The sequence below is a fragment of the Rhinolophus ferrumequinum genome, chromosome 10 (assembly GCF_004115265.2).
Source record: "Rhinolophus ferrumequinum isolate MPI-CBG mRhiFer1 chromosome 10, mRhiFer1_v1.p, whole genome shotgun sequence".
Taxonomy (NCBI): Eukaryota; Metazoa; Chordata; class Mammalia; order Chiroptera; family Rhinolophidae; genus Rhinolophus; species Rhinolophus ferrumequinum.
The window spans coordinates 51,824,197-51,846,511 of record NC_046293.1 but is presented as its reverse complement, the minus strand read 5'-3'; the positions used below and the strand labels follow the sequence as shown (position 1 = coordinate 51,846,511).

Here is a 22,315-nt window from a genome sequence, read left to right as displayed (position 1 = left end):
ACAGCGGTAACATCACGATCTGGATGTATGCTTAGGAGGAGAGGCAGAGCCAGCCTGGTGACCTGCTCTGGTTTGAAACGCCTGTCCGGCACATCTAGAGTAAGTAAGGAGCTGGGACAGCATCTAACCTAGAGCACCAGAGATCCACCTCAGGTTTTGGGACCAAGGCTCCAGTTTGTGATAAAGTGTTTTTCTTGCTTTCTCCTCTCGGTAAATAGCCCCTTAAGGAACTTACAGGTAGCTGCAATTAGTCTGGGGCAAGACTCAAGTGTTTCTGGGTCCGTAGCCAACATAGCCTCTCAGTACCATGTGAACATCACCTCTTAATCACCAGTGACCTTCCTCGGAAGGGTATTATTCTGGGAGGAAAATTTCCTTCTGCAATTATGAGCCTCAACCCACTGAGGCAACCTGAGGTGCTGCCATGATTGGTTGGCCCTTGGACGCAGGAGGAGCATTCAGGGAGGAACGTCTGTGAGTAACAGACAAAAGATTTATGTGAAATGAATTTATGAGAAGCCGTAGAAAGGGAAGACCTCTGTCTGCCTAGCAATGATTTAAAGGAGAGAGAAAAGATCTGAGGCTCTTATTGATGGTATAACTATAAAATAATTTCTGAACACTGTTTATGGAGCCAGCCACATACCTCACTCACGCATAAAATCAGACCATCATCGCACATCTACCACAGATATTTATCAGATATTTATCAGACACGGAGGCTTCTCTCCACGTTTGAGATTTCCTTTCCCATTCCACGCTACACGTGGGTTGGGGTGAGGCAGGAGGCATAGCGGGATACAAATTTAAGTTTGATGCAAGAAAGGACCTACCCATGTAGAGGGTCACTGGGCTCTGAAGCACTGACTTAGGGAGCCCTTCCTGGGGGACTTTAGGGACAGGCCAGCCAGCCATTGGTCTGGTGTGCTTTGGAAGAAACCTGTCTGACGTGTGCGGGGATCATCGAGTTAGCAGCTCCTGATTCTTTTTCTCATTAACCCTTCCCCAAAGTGACATCCCCAGTAAAGTACATACAGTTACGTATGGGAATGTATTGGTAACGCTGCCAGCGTCCGTGTCAGGGAGGTCCACGACCCTGTCTGAGCCCTGGCCTGGCAGGCCAGGTAACAGAACTCCAAGTACTATGAATATGTTCAACTTTGTCTCCTTTCCCTCCTTCTTCGAGTCTACGCTCTCACATCTTCAAATACGTCTCCATTCAACGAGGATAATGTCCCCTAAGTCTCCAAGTTTTGCCCCAGGTTGTGCACTCCCTCAAAGAAACACAACGAAAGGTGTGAAGAATTATATTAACAAAACCCAGGCTAATTTACTTTTAGTCCGTGCAGTCCAAGAGGGTCCAGAAAGTTCTAGGATGTCAATCTGCTTTGGAAGGTTCACATTCACCCACTACGTAATTTGAGATTGGGGAAGGGGCCACAGCTGGCATGGAACTATGGTCCCTGACACACGCATTAGGTCACCTGGCCTAAAAGGCTCCAATGGGAGGAAGGCCCTGTGTCTTGAAGTCTTTTCCTAAAGGGCTCGGAGGAAAACGTCAGGAGTTCAGGAAGAGGAAGTGTCTCCCACACCCCAAGCAGAACCAGGCTCTGGGCCCAGATAACCCTTCCTTTCAGCTTTGTCAACTCCAGAAGTTCCTACCGTGACATTATGGGAAGACTTCCTCAAACCTCATTTGAATTTGTGAGTAAAGGTATTCGGGGTTGGTGATTGAACAGTTGATGCTCCTGGCTACACGGGATTTTCTTTTGGGCCGTCAGGTGCCATTTGCGAGATTTTATAACTGTTGAGATCCAATCTAAAGATCTCCCAAACTCCTACATGACACTGATTATAAGCGACCCCTTCCCACAAGGCCTGGGACCCTAGTTTATTCTCCTCTCTTTGACACCAAAAGAAACCTGAAATCTGACCTCTGCATGGATTATCCGTTTGGAGGAAACTTGTTGCCCTCATTTCCACTGCTTTCAAACTCTAAATCCGAGGGTGTGGACGCTTTATATTCAAAAAATAAATCATAACTCTGAAATACTATCAAATCCGCATCCAAGACACTTCCCCTTAAAAAACACCATCATCTCCTCTAAGACAGTCTCAGTCCTGGAATCTATTCTGAGGACAGATGTTTCCCTTGAACTGCCTCTCAATACCAGGCCTTCAACTCAGCCTCCTCCCAACTTTAAAGAAAACGTTAAGCTTCCTCTTAAAGGTTGCTCCCTCTTTTTGGTGACCCCTTCCATCAAAGGGCTCCTCCTTTCCTCCAGTGACGCCTCCCGTATCTTTCCCCATTCTCTTATGCATTCCTCCAACAAGGAAACACACTCCCCTATCAGGAAACTGCTAGTTGAGCGCCATTCTCTCCTGCTTCTCAGTCTTCTCTCATTTCCTCTCCCTGAATTTCCAAGAATGGAAAAAGAAATTCACTCTCCACAATTCAAAAAAGCCTTGAGTTTCCATTGGGTAGGGCACAAAGGATAGAAAAATAAGGAAAGCAACTTTAAGCAAGGAAGAAATAATAAAGTGAAAGCAAGGGAGTAGAGGGTGTAAAGAGCTTCTTTCCATGATCTGAGTCCTGTCCTGAGAATCTCCAACCAGCAGATCCTTCTTAGACACAAGCACAACTTACAGAGCCAGAACCATAGTCTCGACCTTCTCCCACAATCTGGGGGACACCTCTGGATGTCACTCCAACCCAAAATATCATCCTCTTTTACTATCTGCCTACCTGACAAATAAAACCTCCTAGTCCGGGGATCTGTTCCCTCACCTATCATAGAGAAACTCCTCCTTGGACATCACTCCTTAAAATTTGGCATAGAAGAGTCGATTGACTATTCTGAGACACACGCTTAAAATAGCACATATTTTCCTACCCTACGGAAGTTTCTTAAAATAATCACTCAATATTTATCCACACTTAGTCCACTCATGTTACTGAACAGGCATCATTCTAAAAGCATTCATTCATTCATTCATTCATCAGATATTAAATACCTGCTCTATGCAGGGCACTGTTCTGGGTACTAGGAATATAATGGGGTCCCTGCCCTGAGGGAGCAAACATTCCATAAGGAAAGACAACGAATCAAGCAATAATAATAAAGTATGATAAGGGCTCTACCCGGGCTGCGGGGAGGGTGGCGGATGGGCAAGAGAGAGAGCTCGGAGCTGTAGCAGCACACAGCAGGAACATCTAACCTCATCTATAGAGAGTCCTGGAAGACTTTCCAAAGGAAGTGACACCTAAGCTGAGACAAAGGATAAATAGCAGGTTAGCCAGGAGATGAAGAAAGGGATGTGTGTTCAAATCAGAGGGAACACTGTGTAGGAAGTACTGGAGGTGAGACAGAATATGGCAGTGATTTGAGAAACTTGAATGAATCAATGTGATATATTCATAATACTTATAGTCAGTGGTTCCATTTGAAAAATCATTCCCAGCCAATTAAGACACTACAGAGAAGAAGGCTATAAGCAAAGATGACTCATTCCTTTACATGACTTCTGCCCAGCAAGCTGTATCAGCTGTGAAATAGCCCAGAACTTACCGCCCGGTGCGTTGAAGTTCTGGCCCGCTGTGGCCCCCATGTGGTTCTGGTTCTATGTGGCAAATGTTTCCATTTGGAACTCCAGGCATTTTCCTTTTCTCCTTTTAACAGAAAGACCACAAAATTAGTAAAATCAGACACCTATTCTGTCCTTCCTTCTTAAGGGAGGACCAGGGGGTGGGGGGAGTGGTAAAATAATCAAAAAGCAGCCAAAAAATATCCAAGTTGTTTGTAGCTTTCAAATGCATTTACTGATTTGGGGCAGTTTATTGACTTTCCTGAAAACAACAACATATAATTTCTCTTCCTCTCCACTAGTACCTGACTCCTAACTCTGCCTTGCTCAGAAACAGAAAAATGGAGCTTTGGCATCAGATATGACCTAAATTCCAATTTCAAATCTGCCTCTGTGCAATCTTACTTTACCTTAAACCTTGAAGATAGTTTTCTTCCTCATTTGTAAAACTAAGGCTAACAATGCCTAGTTGGGAATGTTGCTGAGAAGATTGAATTCGCACGTGTAAAGCATCTGGCCGAGTGTCTAGGGCACAGTAGGAGAACCCTTCCCATCTTCGACCTCTCAGAAAAGTATGGGGAACTCTATTTGCTCTCTCTATACAATTTGCTCTTTTCATTTAATGGCTTCATTCATGACATACTACCAAGAAATGTGCTTCCCTCTCCTCTCTGTCATTCCACATCAATCCTTCAGAGTTGGCTTAATATTCATCCCAGGTAATCCTGACTGACCCTACCACACCTGAGACAATCTGTGTTATTACATACTCATCTTTTATTACTGTTCTGACATTCTAGGTGCCCCAAATCAGGGCCATGTTCCAATTTATTTAGCATGAACCCAACATGGTCTTTTCTTTATCCACGGTGAGCACTCGGTAAGTGACACTAAGCCACCACTGACTAATGTGCATACTTTACCTGGGAAGGGACGTTTTTGGGTGGCTCAATTCTAATGGAGGGGTCCCACTCCCCTGGAGGCAGCACCGTCACCTGGTCTAGGAACTCATCAATCCCCGCCAGGAGATCGTCTCGCTCTTTTGCCTTATATGCCACGTCGTGAAAAATCTACAGAGAAGAAAAAACCCTCAGGAAAGTTGAAAATGACTTTACTTAAAACAATCACCAATGGATATGGTGAAGGATAGATACAACCTCTTGATTTTTATCTCTGTCATGGGGACCTGAAATGTGGAAAACTTTAGCACTTAGGAAAGTGCGAGGATAAAAGGATGAAAAACAAAAAATGAACCTAAAGATGCGATGGAGCAAAAAGAACCACATGAGTATATGTCTACTAGTGTAAAGAGAGATAAGACATGACTCTACAGATGTTGACTTCTGTTATCTCCTCAAAGAATGGAATAAAGGCAAGATGCATGGAAAATTTCCTAATCATAATGGTTGAATTCTGGATAGAATTACTAATGAAGGTCGTCCTCAGTGAAATAAGCTTTCCAGTCCGAGAGCACTGACAAAACCCAGCCCCATCTCCCTCGTCCTGCTAAGACATATGCCTTGAAAGTCTTGCTTTGCAACTTACATGAACAGTGCAGTCTTCACCAGGGTATGCAGCGGGGGTCATCACCACGGCAGCCAACATTTCTGGCTGCCTTGGTACATTTACATTACAGTGCCGAGTGCAAACCCCTGACTCATACACACTGGTCTCATTTCTGTGGAACAGGACTGAGGTTTTTTTATGTAAATAGCTTGGATGCATTTAATTAACTGTCTTCTCCAGAAAGTTAAATCAGCCTTAACATCTTTCTCTCTAGGTATCCTACTTGGCAATAATAATTTTCCCAGAAAAATATTTCTCTGCATCCTTGATTATTCAAAAAGGGAGAGATGACATAAGAAGAAAAGTCTCCCAGAGGGCTCAGTCCTCCCACAAGAAGCATTCAGAGAAGTGACCTGAGCTGCTCCCCAGCAGACATTGCAATTGCAATGATTTTATCCCCAACAACTAGCACAGTGCCTGGCACAGAGCAAATAATAAATATTTATGAGATGAATGAATGAAAAACAGAAGTGGTGCGTACCTCGTCTGTCATGATGGTGGCCATGGATCTGCCAATCTCATGGTACTGCTGACCTTTCCCTACTGGACCCAACAAGATAAACAAAAACCTGGCAACACACACAAAGGGCAAAAGTATGTGAGTAAACATAAAGAAGTGGCATCTTACTCCTCTCCAAACAGCAGAACATTTCTCTCTCCTATCACACAGAAATCATCACGGTACCTTCAATAAACGGAGGCAGACTAATGATGGAGGAATACAAGTTGCCTTGACCTAAGAGCGCAACTATGGTCATTGGAAGCTATCTGCATGACTCCATTCAATAACGTGGCTGTAATTCTTAGGGTTTCCATAGACACAATTCCTTGCTTTTTCAAAACATGGCATTATAGTGTAAACTCAAGGTTATCTGAATCTCATTCATTGCTCCAATAAGAAAATGATGGGGAGAGGAAAGGAATAAGGAAGTTGAAATTCTCAAGCCCTGGAGAGGAGTCTAAATTGTGCTCTGGACATCTGAATGCTCCGTAATTAATGAGGCTCTGAGTCACCTGAATCGCCACCTTCAGAGCATATGAATAGCCTTTGGAACAAATGTGGACATGTCTGCCAGCCAAACAAATCCTGCCAGAACTGTGAAAGAGACATCAATGCCTGTGCTCGAAGACATTTCCCTGGGATACGGTTGTGTAGAACTAGGAGAATAAGATAGGCCTCTCATCATAACAAGTGATAAGCCCAGGCTATGCCCTTTGAACGCTCTGCAGTTCTCCATTTCCAAGGCTGCAGGTACTGTGCAGTCATAACCTTAACAGTCTTAGAATTCTTCTTCATGGAAGTTAATCAAATATACCCCAGTGAGACACTGCTGAATTTTAAACAGCATGCCCAAAATTCATTAATCCTATCTTTTGGCATTAGCTGGTTTGTTTCCCCGGAGCTCACATACATCTGTACTTTGGACAGAATGCACTGAGTTGCTGTCTTTGTCTTTACCTTGTTGGGATGGGGACTTCTGTCAGGCCTGAGAGAAGAACAGCTGGAGACAGCCTCACGAAGGCAACGATGGGGCGGTCCAGGGTATCCACCTCGCCAACCAGGACGTTTGAAGCCTCTGCCCCCGTGGGAATTTTTTTCATAAAGTGAAGGTCCACCTGAAAGTCCAAAAGGACCTCTGACAACTTGGAAGCCGTAACCTCAAACATCACTCACCCTCCTCATGCCTTACATTCATATGTCACTGTATGATTTAACAAATGTATTCTTACCCTACTTCATTGGATCCTTACAAGAACTCAGTAAGGTGGATAACATAGGTCATATTAGCTCCATTTTTCATTTTAAAATGAAGCAACTGAGAGCAAGAGAGATGAAGTTGACTTGCCCAGGATGGCAGAGCTTTTAAGAGAATTTAAATCCAGATGCTCAGATTTGAATTTTATTACATCATGTTTCCTCAAAGAAAAAATGTTCTTGAAGCTCTAGGTCAATTGTTTTCGATTTTAAAAATACTTAATGCCTTATATATGGAATCTAAAACACAAAATAAACAAACAAACCAAACAGAAACTCATAGGTACAGAGAACATTTTGAGGGTTGCCAGATGGGAGGGGGGTTGAGGGGGATGGGTGAGAAAAGTGAAGGGATTAAGAAGTTCAAATTGGTAGTTACAGGGATGTGAAATACAACACAGGGAATATAGTCAATAATATTGTAATAATTAAGTATGGTGTCAGATGGGTACTGGATTCACCAGGGTGAGCACTTCATATATTTTGTTAATGTCTAATCACTGTTGGACACCTGAAACTAATATAGTATTGTATGTCAACCATAATTGAAAAATAAAAAAATATTTAAAAAAAATAAAACTTGAATGTTCTGTCAGAGGTTTCCGGTTTTTATAAGGCTCCCTGCCTTATAAGCAGAGAAGTGACCTGACATTATCTGCGCTTTAGAAAGACAGTGTCAAGGCTAGACCGTGGCAAGAAGAGGCTGGAGGCAGGAGATCCAGGCTTGAACGAGAAATTACAATAAGGCACTGCAACTACAGCAGGCCTCAAATACCAAAATCACAGTCTCCAAAAAAGTTTCAACCACGCAGTAGTTTTAGGAGACAGTAGCAAAAATACAGTTTTAGCAAAACCCTTGGAGGTGAGAAGGAGCTGCTGGAAAGCAGGTACCCAAAAATAATTCTGAAAAATCAGGAGGTCTGTGTCAGGGAGTATCATCTGTGGCCAGTCTAAGTTTCAGCATGTTGAATCTGATGGACCAAACTGATGAGTCAGTCCCATCCAGGCTGGTGTCGAAGGGAGAAGACATAAGCAGATGGGCCTCCTTTCCTGCAGAAGCGGTTCTGGTCTTGGAGAAAAGGTGTCAAAATACCAAAGCTTACCCAGCTTCCAGCAACTGGACTCTGCGTTCCACTAGAAATACTCTTAGGCCTATAAGCCAACTTCCTATGTCTCTGCTCACCTTACTTAAATCCACAGGGCTGTGGTCACAATTCACTCCATTTTTCACTTCAAGATTTGTAGTTGGAACAGACTGAGGAGACAGAGTTTGACCTATTTGGAGAAAATCAAACAGAATTCTCTGAGTCCCGGCCCTTTCCCCTTCTAACATCCCTCATCCATCATCGTTCGGCTCTGACTATCGCCTGCAAAGCCCACAGAAAGAAGAGGTTAAGATGACTAAGAAGCTAGAACCCACATGTGCCTATCTCCTTGTCTACTCGGTAGTGGCTAAGGGAGGACAGAGGTCTTACTACTCCTGTACCTTCTTCCTGAACACTTTGGAATCCCCTTTCTTCCTCTATTAAGGTAGGAATCCTTCACCAGAACTGTACCTCAGAGAATCCTATGAAGAACTTTGCAAATATATAGATTCCCCGGCATATGCCCTGCACACTGTGACCCAGTAAATGTGGGGACATGGAGAGATCAACATAGATCCGGGCCTGCCTGACCAATCAGCCGCTGAAAATTCATTGAGTGCTCACCACCCACCATGCACCTGGCTAAGGGCTTTACGTGGCTTAAGTTATTGAAGCCTCACAAGAAACGTATGGAGTAGATCCTAGCATTATCCTTATTTTATGAGGAGGAAATGAGACTTCAAGAGGTTGAGGAGGTCGCCCAAGGTTACACAGTTTGCAACTGGTGAAGCCAGAATCTCAAGCGTAGAAGTCTGACTCAAGAGTCCACGCTACTGTACTTTGCCTCCCTAATCGAAGACATTTCTATGCTCCAAGAAAGCTCCAGCTGACCTCCTCTTGCCCCAAATTATCCCCAATGGGTTGTCTCCCCAAATCTACATGAGTCCTGAGGCCACTCTGGGGCACAAACCTCTCAGCCTGAGTCCACTGAGGTCCATCTGAGGCGTGTGCCCTAGTGACGGGACACGGTCACCAGTCTCAGCTGCCCACTTGCCAGTCACCAAAAAGTACTGTATCTAAGTGACTATGGAAGCTTATTAGATTATTATAGCTCCTACCCTCTAGTACCTTAGTATCTCCAGCTAGTTCCTTAATGTCTTACTAATAAACACAGAGAAAACAGTCACTCCTAATAATCTTACCATTTTTATCCATCGAATGGGGATCAGATTGCTTCTTCCCAACCTCAGCAAAGGAGCGAACAATGGGAATGAGGTTATTTCTCTTCTTTTCATTCTGATGATGATGCTTTTTGAGAAGAGCTTCCCGTACTTTAACCCTCACGCTGTCATTCAGGTCACTGAACAGTTCCTGCTGGTCCAGAACCAGGTCTGGAAAACAGACGCCAACATGAATGCTCAAAGTGATGATCAGTGGACCCAGTGAGGCCAGCATCGGGTGGGGGGCACGGAGAGGGGGAAGCAGTTCAGCCAGGGTCACTGAGGCACAATCCCCGTGTCAGAGCCGGAAAGAGCTGTCTGAAGACAGCAGCTGTGACGAGTTATACTTCATTCGTACAGCAAGTTATTAATATTAGAAATAGAAACTACTGAGCACTTAGTATATGCCAGGAACTACACTATAAACGTTACACAGATTTTCTAATCTAATCCTTATAAAAACTCTGAGAAGTGGCTGGTACTATAACAATGTTTATAGATCAGGAAACTGAGGCCTACACATTACAAAATTTCTCAAGGTCTCATAGCTAGTAAGTTGCAGAGCTGGGATTCCAACCCAAGACTGTCTGACTCAAAAGCCCACAACATTACCCATTGTGTTCTGTCATCTGCCAAAGTTCCTCTATATTCCCTTCTTCCAGAATTGTAACGTTGCTGTGATTCATCACTAACATGAATACATCAGGTCCCGACTGTGGAGCACCAGGCAGTTTTACTTCAACCCTATGTACCTCTCCTCGGGCCCCCTGAAAACGTCCACATAGTCTCAACTCCAACTTCATCCATGACTATTGGAGTGCCGGTATCAATCAATAAATAAAACCTATTTTGAATATTCAAGCCAAAGAACCGTATTTCTCTCTCTTGAACCTTTATATCGATTGGTTCCTTGCCCCCATATTATAAACATGTTTCAGGATCCTTCATCTTAAAAAAACAAAAGAATAAGAATGTCTACCCCAGTCCCCCTTTATCTAATGCCTCCTTTCTGTCTCTCTCTCTCCTGTCACTTAAAGTTCTCAAAACAAAAATGTCTCAGCTCCCTGTAATTTGGCTACCTTAGTGAAAGTGCTTTTGATATAATCATCAATGGTTATCCAGTTGCTAAATCTGATGGATATTTCTAATCCTTACCTAACCTGACCTCTTTGCAGCAATTGACACTAATGAATTGAAATTCTCTTCCCTCTTGGTTTTTGCAGTGGGTTAATGGTAACCCCAAAAAAGATTCATCTGTGTACTAACCCCTAGACCTGTGAAACTGACCTTATTTGTAAAAAGGGTTTTTGCAGATGTAATTAAGGATCTCGAGAGGAGATGATACTGGATGATACTGACAAATATCTTTATAAGAGAGACACAGATGAGAAGTCCATATGAGGACAGAGGCACGTGGAGTTATGCAGCTGTGAGCTAAGGAACAGCAGACCCGCTGGAAGCTGGAAGCAGCAAGGAATAACTTTTCCCTAGAGCCTTTGGAGGGACACAGGATCCATCCCATCAGTGCTGGCCCCCCCTGTGGGTCCCCATGTGATCCCGGAGAGGCAGCATTACTTGGATACCAAAAATGGAGGAAAATTTGGAGAAATCCTTATTTAACCTGTCCATCCAAGTCGAGCCAGGCTGAGGGCAAAGTCTTCACACGCACCCAGGTGTTTCCCAAACTCCATTCCCAAAATATAGTAACTTAACACTCAACCACTCCAGGAAACTCCCTCAGACATCTCCCCTTCATATTTTGCTGAAGAAGAGGGGGTACTTTGGCTCAATTTCTTACCTGTGTTCCCTAGCTGCAATATTTTTTAAATCTTTCTTTAATTCCTTTTTCTCTGTGAAACTCCCAGTTGCCCCTTTCTCTAATTATTGTTAAACCATATCTCCATTGTAGCAATCACATTAATTGGTCCATGGCTATTTTCCCCACTAAAAGGTGAGCTCCTTGAAGGTAAGAACTGTCATATCTTTATTCCCCTGTGCCTAGCACATTATCAGGCAAAAACAGATACAAAATAAATGTCTGCTGAATGAACAGACAAATGGAAGACTAAACGTCATGTCATTTGAATCCCGTAGCTTCTTAGTTTGAAACCCATTCCACAGCTGAGAACACTGAGGTCAGGAAGGTTAAGTGACTTACCCAAGGACACACAGCCACTTTATGGTTTCCTCTACACCACACTTCTTAATTTACAACGCAAACATTCCTCTGTTTTCCCTCACCTAACCTTACCTGAAATTTCTTCTATGCTATTTGCATGCATATCCAGAAGGACCGTTCCATTAATAAGGCAGCTCCTTAGTTCAAAGAGACTGTGCAGTGAGAGGGTGGCCACGTAAGGCTTGCTCCAGCGCTCTCCTCCATCCTCCACATCTTCTTCAAACTTCAGCCACCTGAAAGCATTACAAAGAACTAAATGCCAAAGACAGAAAATGAGGACTTTCCAAGAGAATCTTTCATGTAAGCCACAAAGAAAGGCCTCTGAGTCATCACACTGAACACTGAAATCTAACCTATATGCTCAGGGTACATTGGTAAGTGAAAACAGCAGGCTGTAAAACAGTGCAAGATTGAGTACAGTCTGATTCCATTTTTACTAAAAGAAAATTTAAAAAATACAAACACATACATGTATAAGACACCAAGTATTACATTCCCCATTATCCCTGGAGTTCCGCACGTAATATTTTTTTTTTTGCTTATCTTTATTTTCTAATTTTTATAATGAGCATGCATTACTTATGCAATTAAAAATAGATCTACTCTGTGTCATTTGGATACACTGACAAATCACACTAATAAAATGATAACAGTTTTCTTTTTTAAAGAGCCTATCTGTGTGACCTTTAGCAGTTTGCAAAGACAGAATGATTAATTGCCTGTTCACTTGGTCTCAGGTTGACTGGCTTATTTAATCCTCTCTACCCACAGGAAACATTCACAGACAAGGCACGCATCCAGGCAGAGCTGTTCCGATGCGAGCCGGAGCCACGCGCTGCTAGTTACCCACCTTGCCTCCTTCCTGAGGTTCAGACATGCTGGCTTTGTATCATCCATAGCACTCACTGGCCAGTTACTAGCGGAACCCCAGGCATGGCCCTGGCTATCTGAGGGCTCTTCTGGGGTCTGAGCCTCAGACGAGCACGGTCACTCTACAGCTATCCCAGGAAGCCTACTGGCAGGCTGACCATAACCCCAAGCTTCTCTAGGAGGTTGGAATGTCCCACAGGAAGTTCAAGTCTCAAAAATTCTGGGACTTCCAGAGCATTAAAATCCAAATGTCCCTGTGGTTCACCTGCAGGAAAAGTCTGGACCTATGCTGTGTCTTCTGGGCGAGGTCCAAACCAAGGTGGCCCCATCAGGCATCTTCTAAACCAGACCTATATCATCAGGATAGCCCACGAAGTACTCTGGGTCCCAACCAAATAGGAGAAGACCCCCTGAAGGTTCCATGTTTCTGTCACCAATCCCAGGCTCAAGATCAACTGGCAAAGGTGTGATGAGAGACGTCATAAAGAGGTTAACATCAAGACTCTCCATAGAAGACTCTGGAATACCAGGCCCCATGTCAGTCATCACTTCTCCCATGACGAAATAAAAGGCTGGCAGACCTGTTACTTGCTGACAGGTACATATTTGCCTTCCAAGCAAGTCTTGGCCGAGTTTATTTTAGGGCCTCACCTGGCTGTCTCCTTCCACTCGGCATCTTCTCCCTCTTTCATACAGATCTCATCCAGCTCTGTGAACAGCTCGTGGGGCACATGCTCTTCATCTTCCTCGGTGCCAAGAATGAACTGCACACGCTGAGATGGTGTGTCTGGAAAATCAACCACAGAGAAAGGTCTGCTCCCAACCTCAACTTAGAACAGAAATAGCATTCTGCCATACTTAGCGTGTCTGGGGGCCTTACAACTTCAGGAACATACACAAAATAATCCTGAATGCAGATCTAAAAGATTTCTTTACCCCCAGAAATTTTTTAAAGAGCTCTTCTGTGGAAGCAGCTTCATGGGAGGAAAAATTATTAACTAAGACCACTTGAGGAAAACCCGCAAGAAATTGGAAATCTGATGAATTTGATCAAAAGGAATGGCTACTTCTCTAGTAAATGACTTCACCTACTATGGTATTGATTTTGGGGGCCTGAACTGTATAGTTTTCAGGAAGATACTTTTGATTCTTAGTGGCATTTCTCCTCCTTGGAAGCAAGCTCTGAAAACGCTCTAGATGGGCTAGAGAATCAAGACCACCGGCCTCTGCTGCCTACCACACATTCCCTCAGCCACACCACGCCTCCCAGCCTTGGATACCCACCCTCTCTCCCGAGAGGGTTACCGTGGGCCAAGGCCTCAGGGCCTTCCTCCCCCTGGCTGGCCCCTTTGCCCCGGCCTCGTCTCCGGTGCTTCTGGCCATGGGTTCGGTGGTGCCGATGGCTCTGCCGGCCCAGTGGCATCCGAACCCCCACATACAGAGTTCTATGACCTGAAAAGAAGCAGAAGGTCGTACAGAGAATCCTTTAGTGAAAAGAGACTAGCACATTGAAGGGGGGCAGGAGAGAAAGCATACAACTCTTCAGCCTGGTCACAACTCTGCAATTATACAACTTCAAAGACTTCCAGAGCTAAGCACATAGAGATCTTGGAGCTGAAGTTCTCCCTTGTCCTGCATGTGTCTGCAAACCTCACAGAAGTGTTGTTAAGATCAAGGAAATAGACCAAAGGAAATAATATGTGTGAACATTAAAGGCCAGTGCAAATGCTAGTTGTTATTACAACGACAATTTGCACAATTGTTAAAAAGCAATACAGTCACTCTATGACAACTGCAGCAAGTGTTGACAGGCAGGCAGTTTAGAAAAGTGGTTAAGTGCTCAGGTCAACCTGCCTGGGTCCAAAACTTGACCTCATCATTCACTGGCCTTGTGACCCTGAACAAGTTACCTAATCGCTCTGTGACTGTCTTTAAAAGGGAGTACTAAAAGCTTATGAAACTCAGGGGTTTATGAGCAGTAAATAAGATAATGTATGTAAAACGCTTAACACAATACCTGGAACAAATTTTAGCAAACAATATATTCTAGGATCAGTTTCCAATTTATTTGCCTGCAATGTAGAATACACACTGTAGAGCAGCAGTGAGACACTGGTTAGAAATCAGAAGGAGCATAAGGGCTGGGGTTATAGGAAAAGATGTCACATATTATACAAAAAGAGGGGAACCGGAAAAGTGATCCCATGGCATGCCTCCCTTTCGTACTCCCTCATTCCTTCTATACACCTTATTTTGTTCTCTTCATGACTTGCAGGTCTCTCGCAGCTCCACCTGGCTTCACCTGCCTTCCTGCCAAGCCTGGAGCCCAGAATGAGAAGCTTCTAGGATGTTACCACCCCCAGCACACAGAGCCTTGGTTTTCTCCCATTTCTGCCCAGTTACTACTGCTCAGCACTCTAGATCTCAGGCTGGCTCCCCATGTCTTCCACCACAAAAACTATTCCAATCTTTAGTCCCTGTCTTCAAATCCACAGCCTTTTCCACAGTTCCTGCCTCGGAGCAGGTGATCTCGCTTCATGTTTTCATGAGAAGACCCGGTCCTCTCATGTGAGCTCCTCCACCTCAGCCTGGCTGGCTTTCCTCCCCAGCTTCTCCTCTTTGCCAGGCTAATGAGCAATGCGCATCATGTCCCACCCTCTGGAGTCCGACTCCCTCTCTCCTTCCCACCCATCCCTTCCACGGGTATGTCACGGCTACACACATACTCAAGTCACCCTTATCTTACAAAGAAACGTTCCCAATGCACTGCTATACTCCCAGATTTCTACCCTGCCCTCTTCCCTTCTCCATCAAACCACTTTCAAGAACCGTCTACCACCTACCACCCTTTGCTCACCATCCCCTTATTCCCTTGCCTCTGCATCGCCACTCTCTCATTAAGGACACCAAAGACCACATCACCTCTATCACCAAATCTCTACCACTTTACGTCTCTCAGTTCAATTCAGGAGTTTCTCGAGAGCCATCACATTCCAGGCAGTATCCGGGTCCTTTTACCACTCCCACCACTTCTTCCCCTTGGGGGTCGGGGCTCCCTTGGCTCCTGCCCACCCCCCCCCCCGCCCCGCTTGCACTCCTTTGACTGTGCTTCTCCATCCCTTCCACAAACCACCAAAGGAAGGCTCACTCAGTTTGTCTCTTGGCCCTTTTCTTCTCTTTTTAGTGATATTTACTCTCCCGATTTCAGAGTTCACTTCTACAAATGACCCCCAAATCTTTGTCTACAGCGATTCAATACGTCCCGAAGCAAACTCACCATCCTCCATCTCAAATCCGGCTCATCTCTTCAATGTTTCTGTCCATGACATAACCATTCTCTCAACTTTCCAGGCTTGAGACCTCCGAGTTACCTTAGATTTCTACCTTTACCCTTTGCCCCTTGCTGCTACATCCTACAGGTTAGGGATGTCCAGTTTTTCTCTCCTCCCCCTTTGACTCCCGGAGGGGCCTCCTTCCTGTCTCCCACACCAATTCAATCCTACAAAAAAACCAATCACCCTGAAGCTCTGCCCTGATCCCGGCTCACTCCTACAGTCAGGCCCTTCATGCTCCAGCACACGAAGGCTCCAGCCTCCTTTCTAGTCTTTTCTTCCTCTAGGACAAATTATACATTCAATAGGGAAATACCTCTACAAGAAGTGAGTGATCAGCTCAAGAGAGAGCAAAGGGGAAATTCCACACAAGCTCACATCGAACGACGGTGCAGGGGGAAGAGGAATCTAGAGACGTGCACCTTCTGCATCTACCCCAGCGACACAGTGGCCTGGTTCGGACTCTCTCTCCTTGTCACGGCTCCGGCTGCTGCAACACCATCTCACATTATTTCTTCTTTCTGAACCAAACGGCTATTCCACAAAAGTGCCAGTGCTTTCTGGACGCTGACTTGGCTCCCTCCTTCAAGGTTCATTGTAAATGCACCTTCCTTCTTGGCATGATTTCTGGTCTCCCAGATCAGATGGGCCACACCTTCCTCTAAATTCCCAGAGCCCTCGGCTCGCGTTCTCTTACGTACTTACTATGCTTTGCACATCAGTCTTATCTCCCACGGCTCATCTGCAAGCTCCTTGAGGCCCCAGGCTCGATCTTCTTCCTCTTGGAATTCCTCACATAACAAAGCACAGTGTCTTATGCATGGTCATCCCTCCACAAATATTCAGAAAATGGAGTATCTCCTAAGTGCCTCCACCAGGAACAGAACCTCTTAGGACCTCCTCAGGAGAACACAGTCTGACCTAGGAAGGTCTCTTATCTGAAGGGGCCACAAAAGGAGTGAGTGACCAAAGTGAACGTGTTTAGGGTGGACGAGATACTCCCCCGGCCATGAGAGATTGAGAAGGCCCTTGCGAACCTGAGAACTGAAAGCTTAATCCAGGAAGACTTCCTAGATGAGGGGATTTTATGAAAGAGTTACCAACTCTTCACCTTGTTCTTTTCCCAGCAATGGGATTTCCTAAGACTGTGTTCAACTTCTTTGGGGAATCCTCAATAGTGCTCTTCCCTCCAAATGAGGTTCAAGTGACTTAGGGTGCCGCTCTAACACTCCTGTCTCTATTTCTCCCTCCTTTTCTTTGTCCACCCCCATCTTCCAAATTCTGAAGTGATAAAGTAAAATAAAAAAGAAACAGTGAAGATCAGAGGAGACAATGATCTGAGATTTGTTCGAGTCTTGCGAGGCAGGAGGATAAAATATTTAGTATCTGGTAGAATCAGACTTTTTACCCTCTGCTTTTCCTGTCTTAGAACAGTCCTATGTTGACTTGTGTACCTCTCAGAACATTTGTGACAGGAAGATCTCTAAATATAATGTAGTCACCTTACAACTCCATTGAAATAATATAGAGCCCGAAGAGGTCATTTGCTAAGATGTGGGATTCCAGACCTCCGGCACTATTAGTGAAAACTATCAAGTGTGAATACCATCTTAATAAAATACCGTCTGTTAACGAACGATGTTTGCCTATAGTATGTGAATTAGGTCCCTGTATACACCACTAAGATCAGCGCAGGCTGGAGTCACCTAACTGTGCGAGGTCCTGTCCCAAGGGCTGGGGATACAGCACAGAATCTCTGTCCTCAAGACACATATTCTAGTTGGGGAAGATAGACATCATAAAAACAGAAACATATTATTTTAAATATGGATTGATTATGAATAAAATACGGTAAAGTGCTCCAGTGTCTGTCAGGGGATGGAAAAGGGAGAGTTGAGTGAAGATGATTAGAAGGGGTGTCTGAGTGATGAGAAGGAGAGGCCATGAGAAGACCTGGGAGAAGAGCATTCCAGGGAAAGGGAAGATCAAGTGCATAGGCCCTACGACGCAACGTGCAGGGCTGGTTCCAAGGCCAAGGGACAGCCAGTAGGGCCAGAGCAAGGTGAAGGAAGAAAGGAGAGGAGGGGGCAACGTTAGAGAGACAGACGGGGCAGACCATGAAGAACCCGGGGCCATAAAAAGCATAATTAGATCCTAGAGAATCACTTCAACCAGCCCCTAAAACAGAGACTGACCTAGGTGTTATAAAATCAGATGTGTCCAGGTGGAGCTGGACTTAGGTGAAGAACAGTCTGAGGAGTAACACTCTGTCCTTCAATGGAGCCATGCCAGCCATGTGCTTCCTCTTCTGGCAAATCCCCCAGAAGGTGACTGGACCTCCACTTCTCCTAAAGCACATTCCACATACTTCCACTGGGCTCGTGCTGGTATATTGCTCATATTACTTAATTTTAACTGTATTCTAAAGAGAAATTGGGAAGACAGTGATTAGGTATTAGAACCTGTGTTATTAGATCTCATTTTCTTGGTTAATTTACTCACTGACACTATTGAAATCAAACAAGGACGCTGGACCAAATGACTTCTCAGGTCTTGTCCAGATAATGGCTGGTCCGGGTTCTAATGTTCAAGACCTAGGAAAGGCTGAGGCAAGGGCATTCTTTGGAGAAGTCACGATGGTTCAATTGTTCTCACTATCCTTTCTTATTGCTGCAAAAAGAGACTATAGGAGAGGCTCAGTAAATGCTCGTTGAGTAAATAATGCATGGTTTTGCTGGATATTTAAATTCCCACTAGGCAGGTGGCGAAGACTTCCTACAGATGCTTTTGAGGGCTCTGGAGGAAGGAAGGTAAAGCTCTATCCTAGAGAAGGGAGACTCTTCCTCCTCTACGAGTTTGAGGTCTAATAGGTTCTCACAAACATTAGGCAACCACAGGGCCTGTCTTTTGAAAACAGCAGTGAGACAGGCAGAAATGCAAACAAGCCCGGCAGGGCTCAGCACTAAGAAGGACCGAGTGGCGATCAGAAAATTAGGCCTCAGTTTCTAGGCTGAGGACTCTGAAGCAGAAACTTGGATTTTCTGAGTGAAATCAGCAGAAAAGATGACAAACGAATGGACACTAGGAAATGAAACTAGCACCAATAAAATCCATTCTCTCTAACTGGATTCCAGCAGTCTGGGGACCTCACGAAACTAACCCCGTCCTGTGGTCCCTTTGCGGGCCGTGCACCTGCTCTCCTGCCCACATCACACAGTCTTCATCCTCCTCATCTACCTCTGCACTCACCCGAATTCCACCTCCTTCCCATCTAATTCTCCAGTCTTTTTCCCCGCCATTGTCAAATCTACTCTTTGGGGGCTATCTGTATGCAAAGACAAATATTCGTGTCGTAAAACTTATGGGAAAGATGCAACATTCATGTATATTTTTAAAAATAAGTACGTATACACATACAGAGATCAATCATTAGTGAACTGGGCCTGAATCTTGCACAGCACGACAGAAATCGCAGTTGGGATTCCACCCTGCAGATGGCGATTGGGCGGACCATTCCCTACAGACAGAAGTCATTAGCACATACAGAAGGGTTTTGTTCCCTTCCGACCCCCTCGGCTACAGGTTGATTCCATCAATAAGTGCAGGGGGGAATCTAATATGTGGATCAGAGGCAAGCCTTTTTTTAAAAAAACCTTATAAATGTGACCAAATGTCTCTTACACATTTGTTTAAAACTTATTAGAAGGTGCTAAACTTACCCTAGGATTTGTAAATCTAGTAGTTAATCAGGAATAATGATCCGCCAGGAAAAATGGAAAAATCCATTCCTCTAACTAAAGCAACTGCTCCGTGTTCCTCTGGGACTGGGAGAGCCGAAGCACATCGCGGACTATCGCTCTTTGGAAATCTGTTCTACTGTTTGCTTTCTACTCTTCCCCTATATATAAAAAAGCAACATCATGGTTTAATGCACCATCTCCAACTGATGGAATTAATTTATGCAAAAGACCCACACTCACAAAAGTCTCTCACGATGTCCACAGACTGAAATTTCAGAGTAGTTTTGAAAATGGGTGAGGGGTTGAGGGTATGGAATAAAAGGGAAATGAAGACCCAGGGATTTATCTGCAGCCACACAGCCTTGTTTCATGGCATACATATCGAATCAGAACACAATTTACTTGTCTCCCATCACAGTGGGATTGATTTTATCCCACACCTTCAAGAGACGACGCCACCCTGAGTGCAGCGTCACTGAGTCTAGGGCTGCCCTCAGAGGGAGTCAGGGCAGAGCCCACAGCATGTCCAACCCTACAGCAAATACCATCTTCTCTCTAGAGCTGCTCTAAAACCACATCAAGCCTGAGGAGTAGGCACCATTTGTCCTCCATTTGCCTGGAGTGCCTTTTATTCATAGCGATAAATAAACAAGATCCTAGTTTTCAAAAAGGTCTATGTAGGAAGGACCACTACCCGATGCACTGTCCCCTAGTGCTGACATCATCATAGATGGCTTTCTTTTACGGCAAAATGGACAGTGCGTAAGGAATACATGATGTCATCATGAGCAGCTGCTCCTACTGCCTATTACTCAGCTGACTTCTATGCACGAAACAGTTTCAGGATTCAAGAGAGTTTGCCCAAGTGTATTAGTCTACTCCCAAGGAGACGAGAGTGTTGTTCATAAATGCTTACTTCCTTGCTGAGGATAAAGCTAGTGGACCCAAGCAGCTAAACTGAGAACAGCACTGCCCACATGAAGCAATAAGAAGGCAGAGAGGCAACAGGATTCTCAGGGTAGAAGGAGGGCGGGGAACACATACAGATGTTTACAGATGGAGCAAGATGTGGAGGTTGAGTGCTTAATGCTGGATACTGTCCTCCTTTGCAGACCACCTGGGAGAGTGGAAAGTGCAGACTTCCATCCCAGGCTCACCTACCATTCGACCAGATGACCGTGAGCAGCTTCCCCACGTGTAAAATAGGGATAAAACCTGTCTTCGTTGTTGTGAAGATAACAAAGACAACTTATACAAAGGCCCTAATCAAATGCCTAACACACAAGGGGCACTCAACAAATGTTCGTCTCCCACCATCACCCCCTTTCCTTCTCCCACTTTCTCCCAGTTGCTGATATCTGCATTAGCTCTTCTAAATATTATATCTGGTTAAAATAACTTGGAAAACTTGACCTTGATATATCCAAACTCCACTGACCTCCACAGAGCCACCCACATAAGTTCTCATGGTAACACACCCAGAGGCTGAGTCAGCCTGCACAGCTTTTGCTCTCCCCATCCAAAGGACAAGCTTTCTCTGGGGACGGTACAACTTTGATGAGAAAAAGTCATGGGAACAAGCAGTACGGAAAGAATATTTCACATGCTGTCCCTGTCATTAGAAACTTGCTGTATCATAGCCTTCGACATCGCAGAGGATGTTGCAAGGAGTTCACAGAGGCTTTTTGGAGCCAAATGTGGGTTCGCATTAGAGCTATACTAGACATGAGCCTTTCTCTAATAAAACTGAGCGTGACCACGTATCAGGAAACCAGGCCCCACAGGGAAAAGGAAAGCAGGACACCATGCCGCAGTTAAGTGGGGAGCTGGGGGTGAGGCAAGAGAGAAAGGAAAAAGAGCCTTAATAAGGTAAACTAGACAGAGCAGGTCAATAAAAGTGCCTCTTCCTTCCCTCCATTTCAGTTGGGCTTGTATACAACTCTGTGCTGTCAACTCTTAAATATGTTATAGATGTGCATGTATTTTCCCTTTTCTTGTTTAGATGAAAACTCCAGGCAGAAATGGGTATACGTAGAAGGGAAGAGCAAACATTGTAAGTGGGTATAAACAGTGTCATAGCCAAACTGAGTTTTAAAATTTGTCTTTTTTTCTTTTAAAATTTTGTATATATTTATATTTCTAAGGATTGTCAATCAGTAAAGTGATCTGAGTACTTCACATTCTCAAGGAACAGGTCATTTATTAATGTTTATATTGGACTTCACAATACTCAAAGCACTGTCTCATATGCTGTCTGTTAGATCGTAATAGTAAGACAAGTGTTATTATCCCTACTTTCATTTAACAGATAAGGAAATTGCGGCTAAGGGAAACTAAGTGGGTTTCCCGCAACGTCTTACAGCTAGTGAGGAAGAGTTAGGACTCACACCCAGGTCTTCTGACGGCAAAGCTTTTCCTCCCACACCAGGCAGTCTCTTGCTTTTTACCCGTTACATAAAACAGCAATTCTTACCTTCCAATTCTTCTTTCTCATAGTGAATGTTGAGAATCGTACTGGTCCCACCCTGATCCACCACAGCTTCTTCATCTGGTCTCTGGTGAAACATAAATAAGTAGTTATAGTAATACCCCTACATTCATTCAAACACTCAGTTAAGTACCGTGCACATGCCAGACCCTTTATGCAACACTTGGAGGAAATACACAATGGTCTCCGTACATTTTTTATCCGAACTTCTCCATTAACTTGGAGATGCAAACATGGCAGCCATTCTCATTCTCATTTGATAAATGAGTAGCCTGAGACTCAGAGAACATTAATTACTGCCCAAGGTCACAAATGGGGTAAAAGGCAGAACTAGGAACGAGCCCAGGTCTTGTGACTCCAGATCTCAGGCTCTTTCTACCTCCGCACCCACCTGCACATCCGTATAACGTTCTCATTTTGTAAGTGGTGTCAACGGCATTGTCTCATTTGGTGTAAACTGGTGTCCTGCAGCATTTGAGCCTGTTCACCACTCT

At 44.5% G+C, this 22,315-nt stretch overlaps 1 protein-coding gene across 2 annotated transcripts in view; it reads right to left on the bottom strand.

Annotated features, from left to right (window-relative positions):
* SLC4A8 (solute carrier family 4 member 8) overlaps positions 1-22,315 on the bottom strand; it is a 68,964-nt gene that overhangs the window by 32,401 nt on the left and 14,248 nt on the right. The window contains exons 2-11 of one of the 2 annotated variants that reach the window (XM_033117131.1): positions 21,807-21,888; positions 13,546-13,713; positions 12,913-13,048; positions 11,464-11,624; positions 9,195-9,383; positions 8,091-8,182; positions 6,611-6,768; positions 5,633-5,720; positions 4,509-4,655; positions 3,570-3,670 (exon numbers count right to left, since the gene is read on the bottom strand). In XM_033117131.1, coding sequence (XP_032973022.1) covers positions 3,570-3,670; positions 4,509-4,655; positions 5,633-5,720; positions 6,611-6,768; positions 8,091-8,182; positions 9,195-9,383; positions 11,464-11,624; positions 12,913-13,048; positions 13,546-13,713; positions 21,807-21,888 — 1,322 coding nt within the window. The remainder of the gene's footprint in view (positions 1-3,569; positions 3,671-4,508; positions 4,656-5,632; positions 5,721-6,610; positions 6,769-8,090; positions 8,183-9,194; positions 9,384-11,463; positions 11,625-12,912; positions 13,049-13,545; positions 13,714-21,806; positions 21,889-22,315) is intronic. The other variant, XM_033117132.1, reaches the window with a different exon arrangement.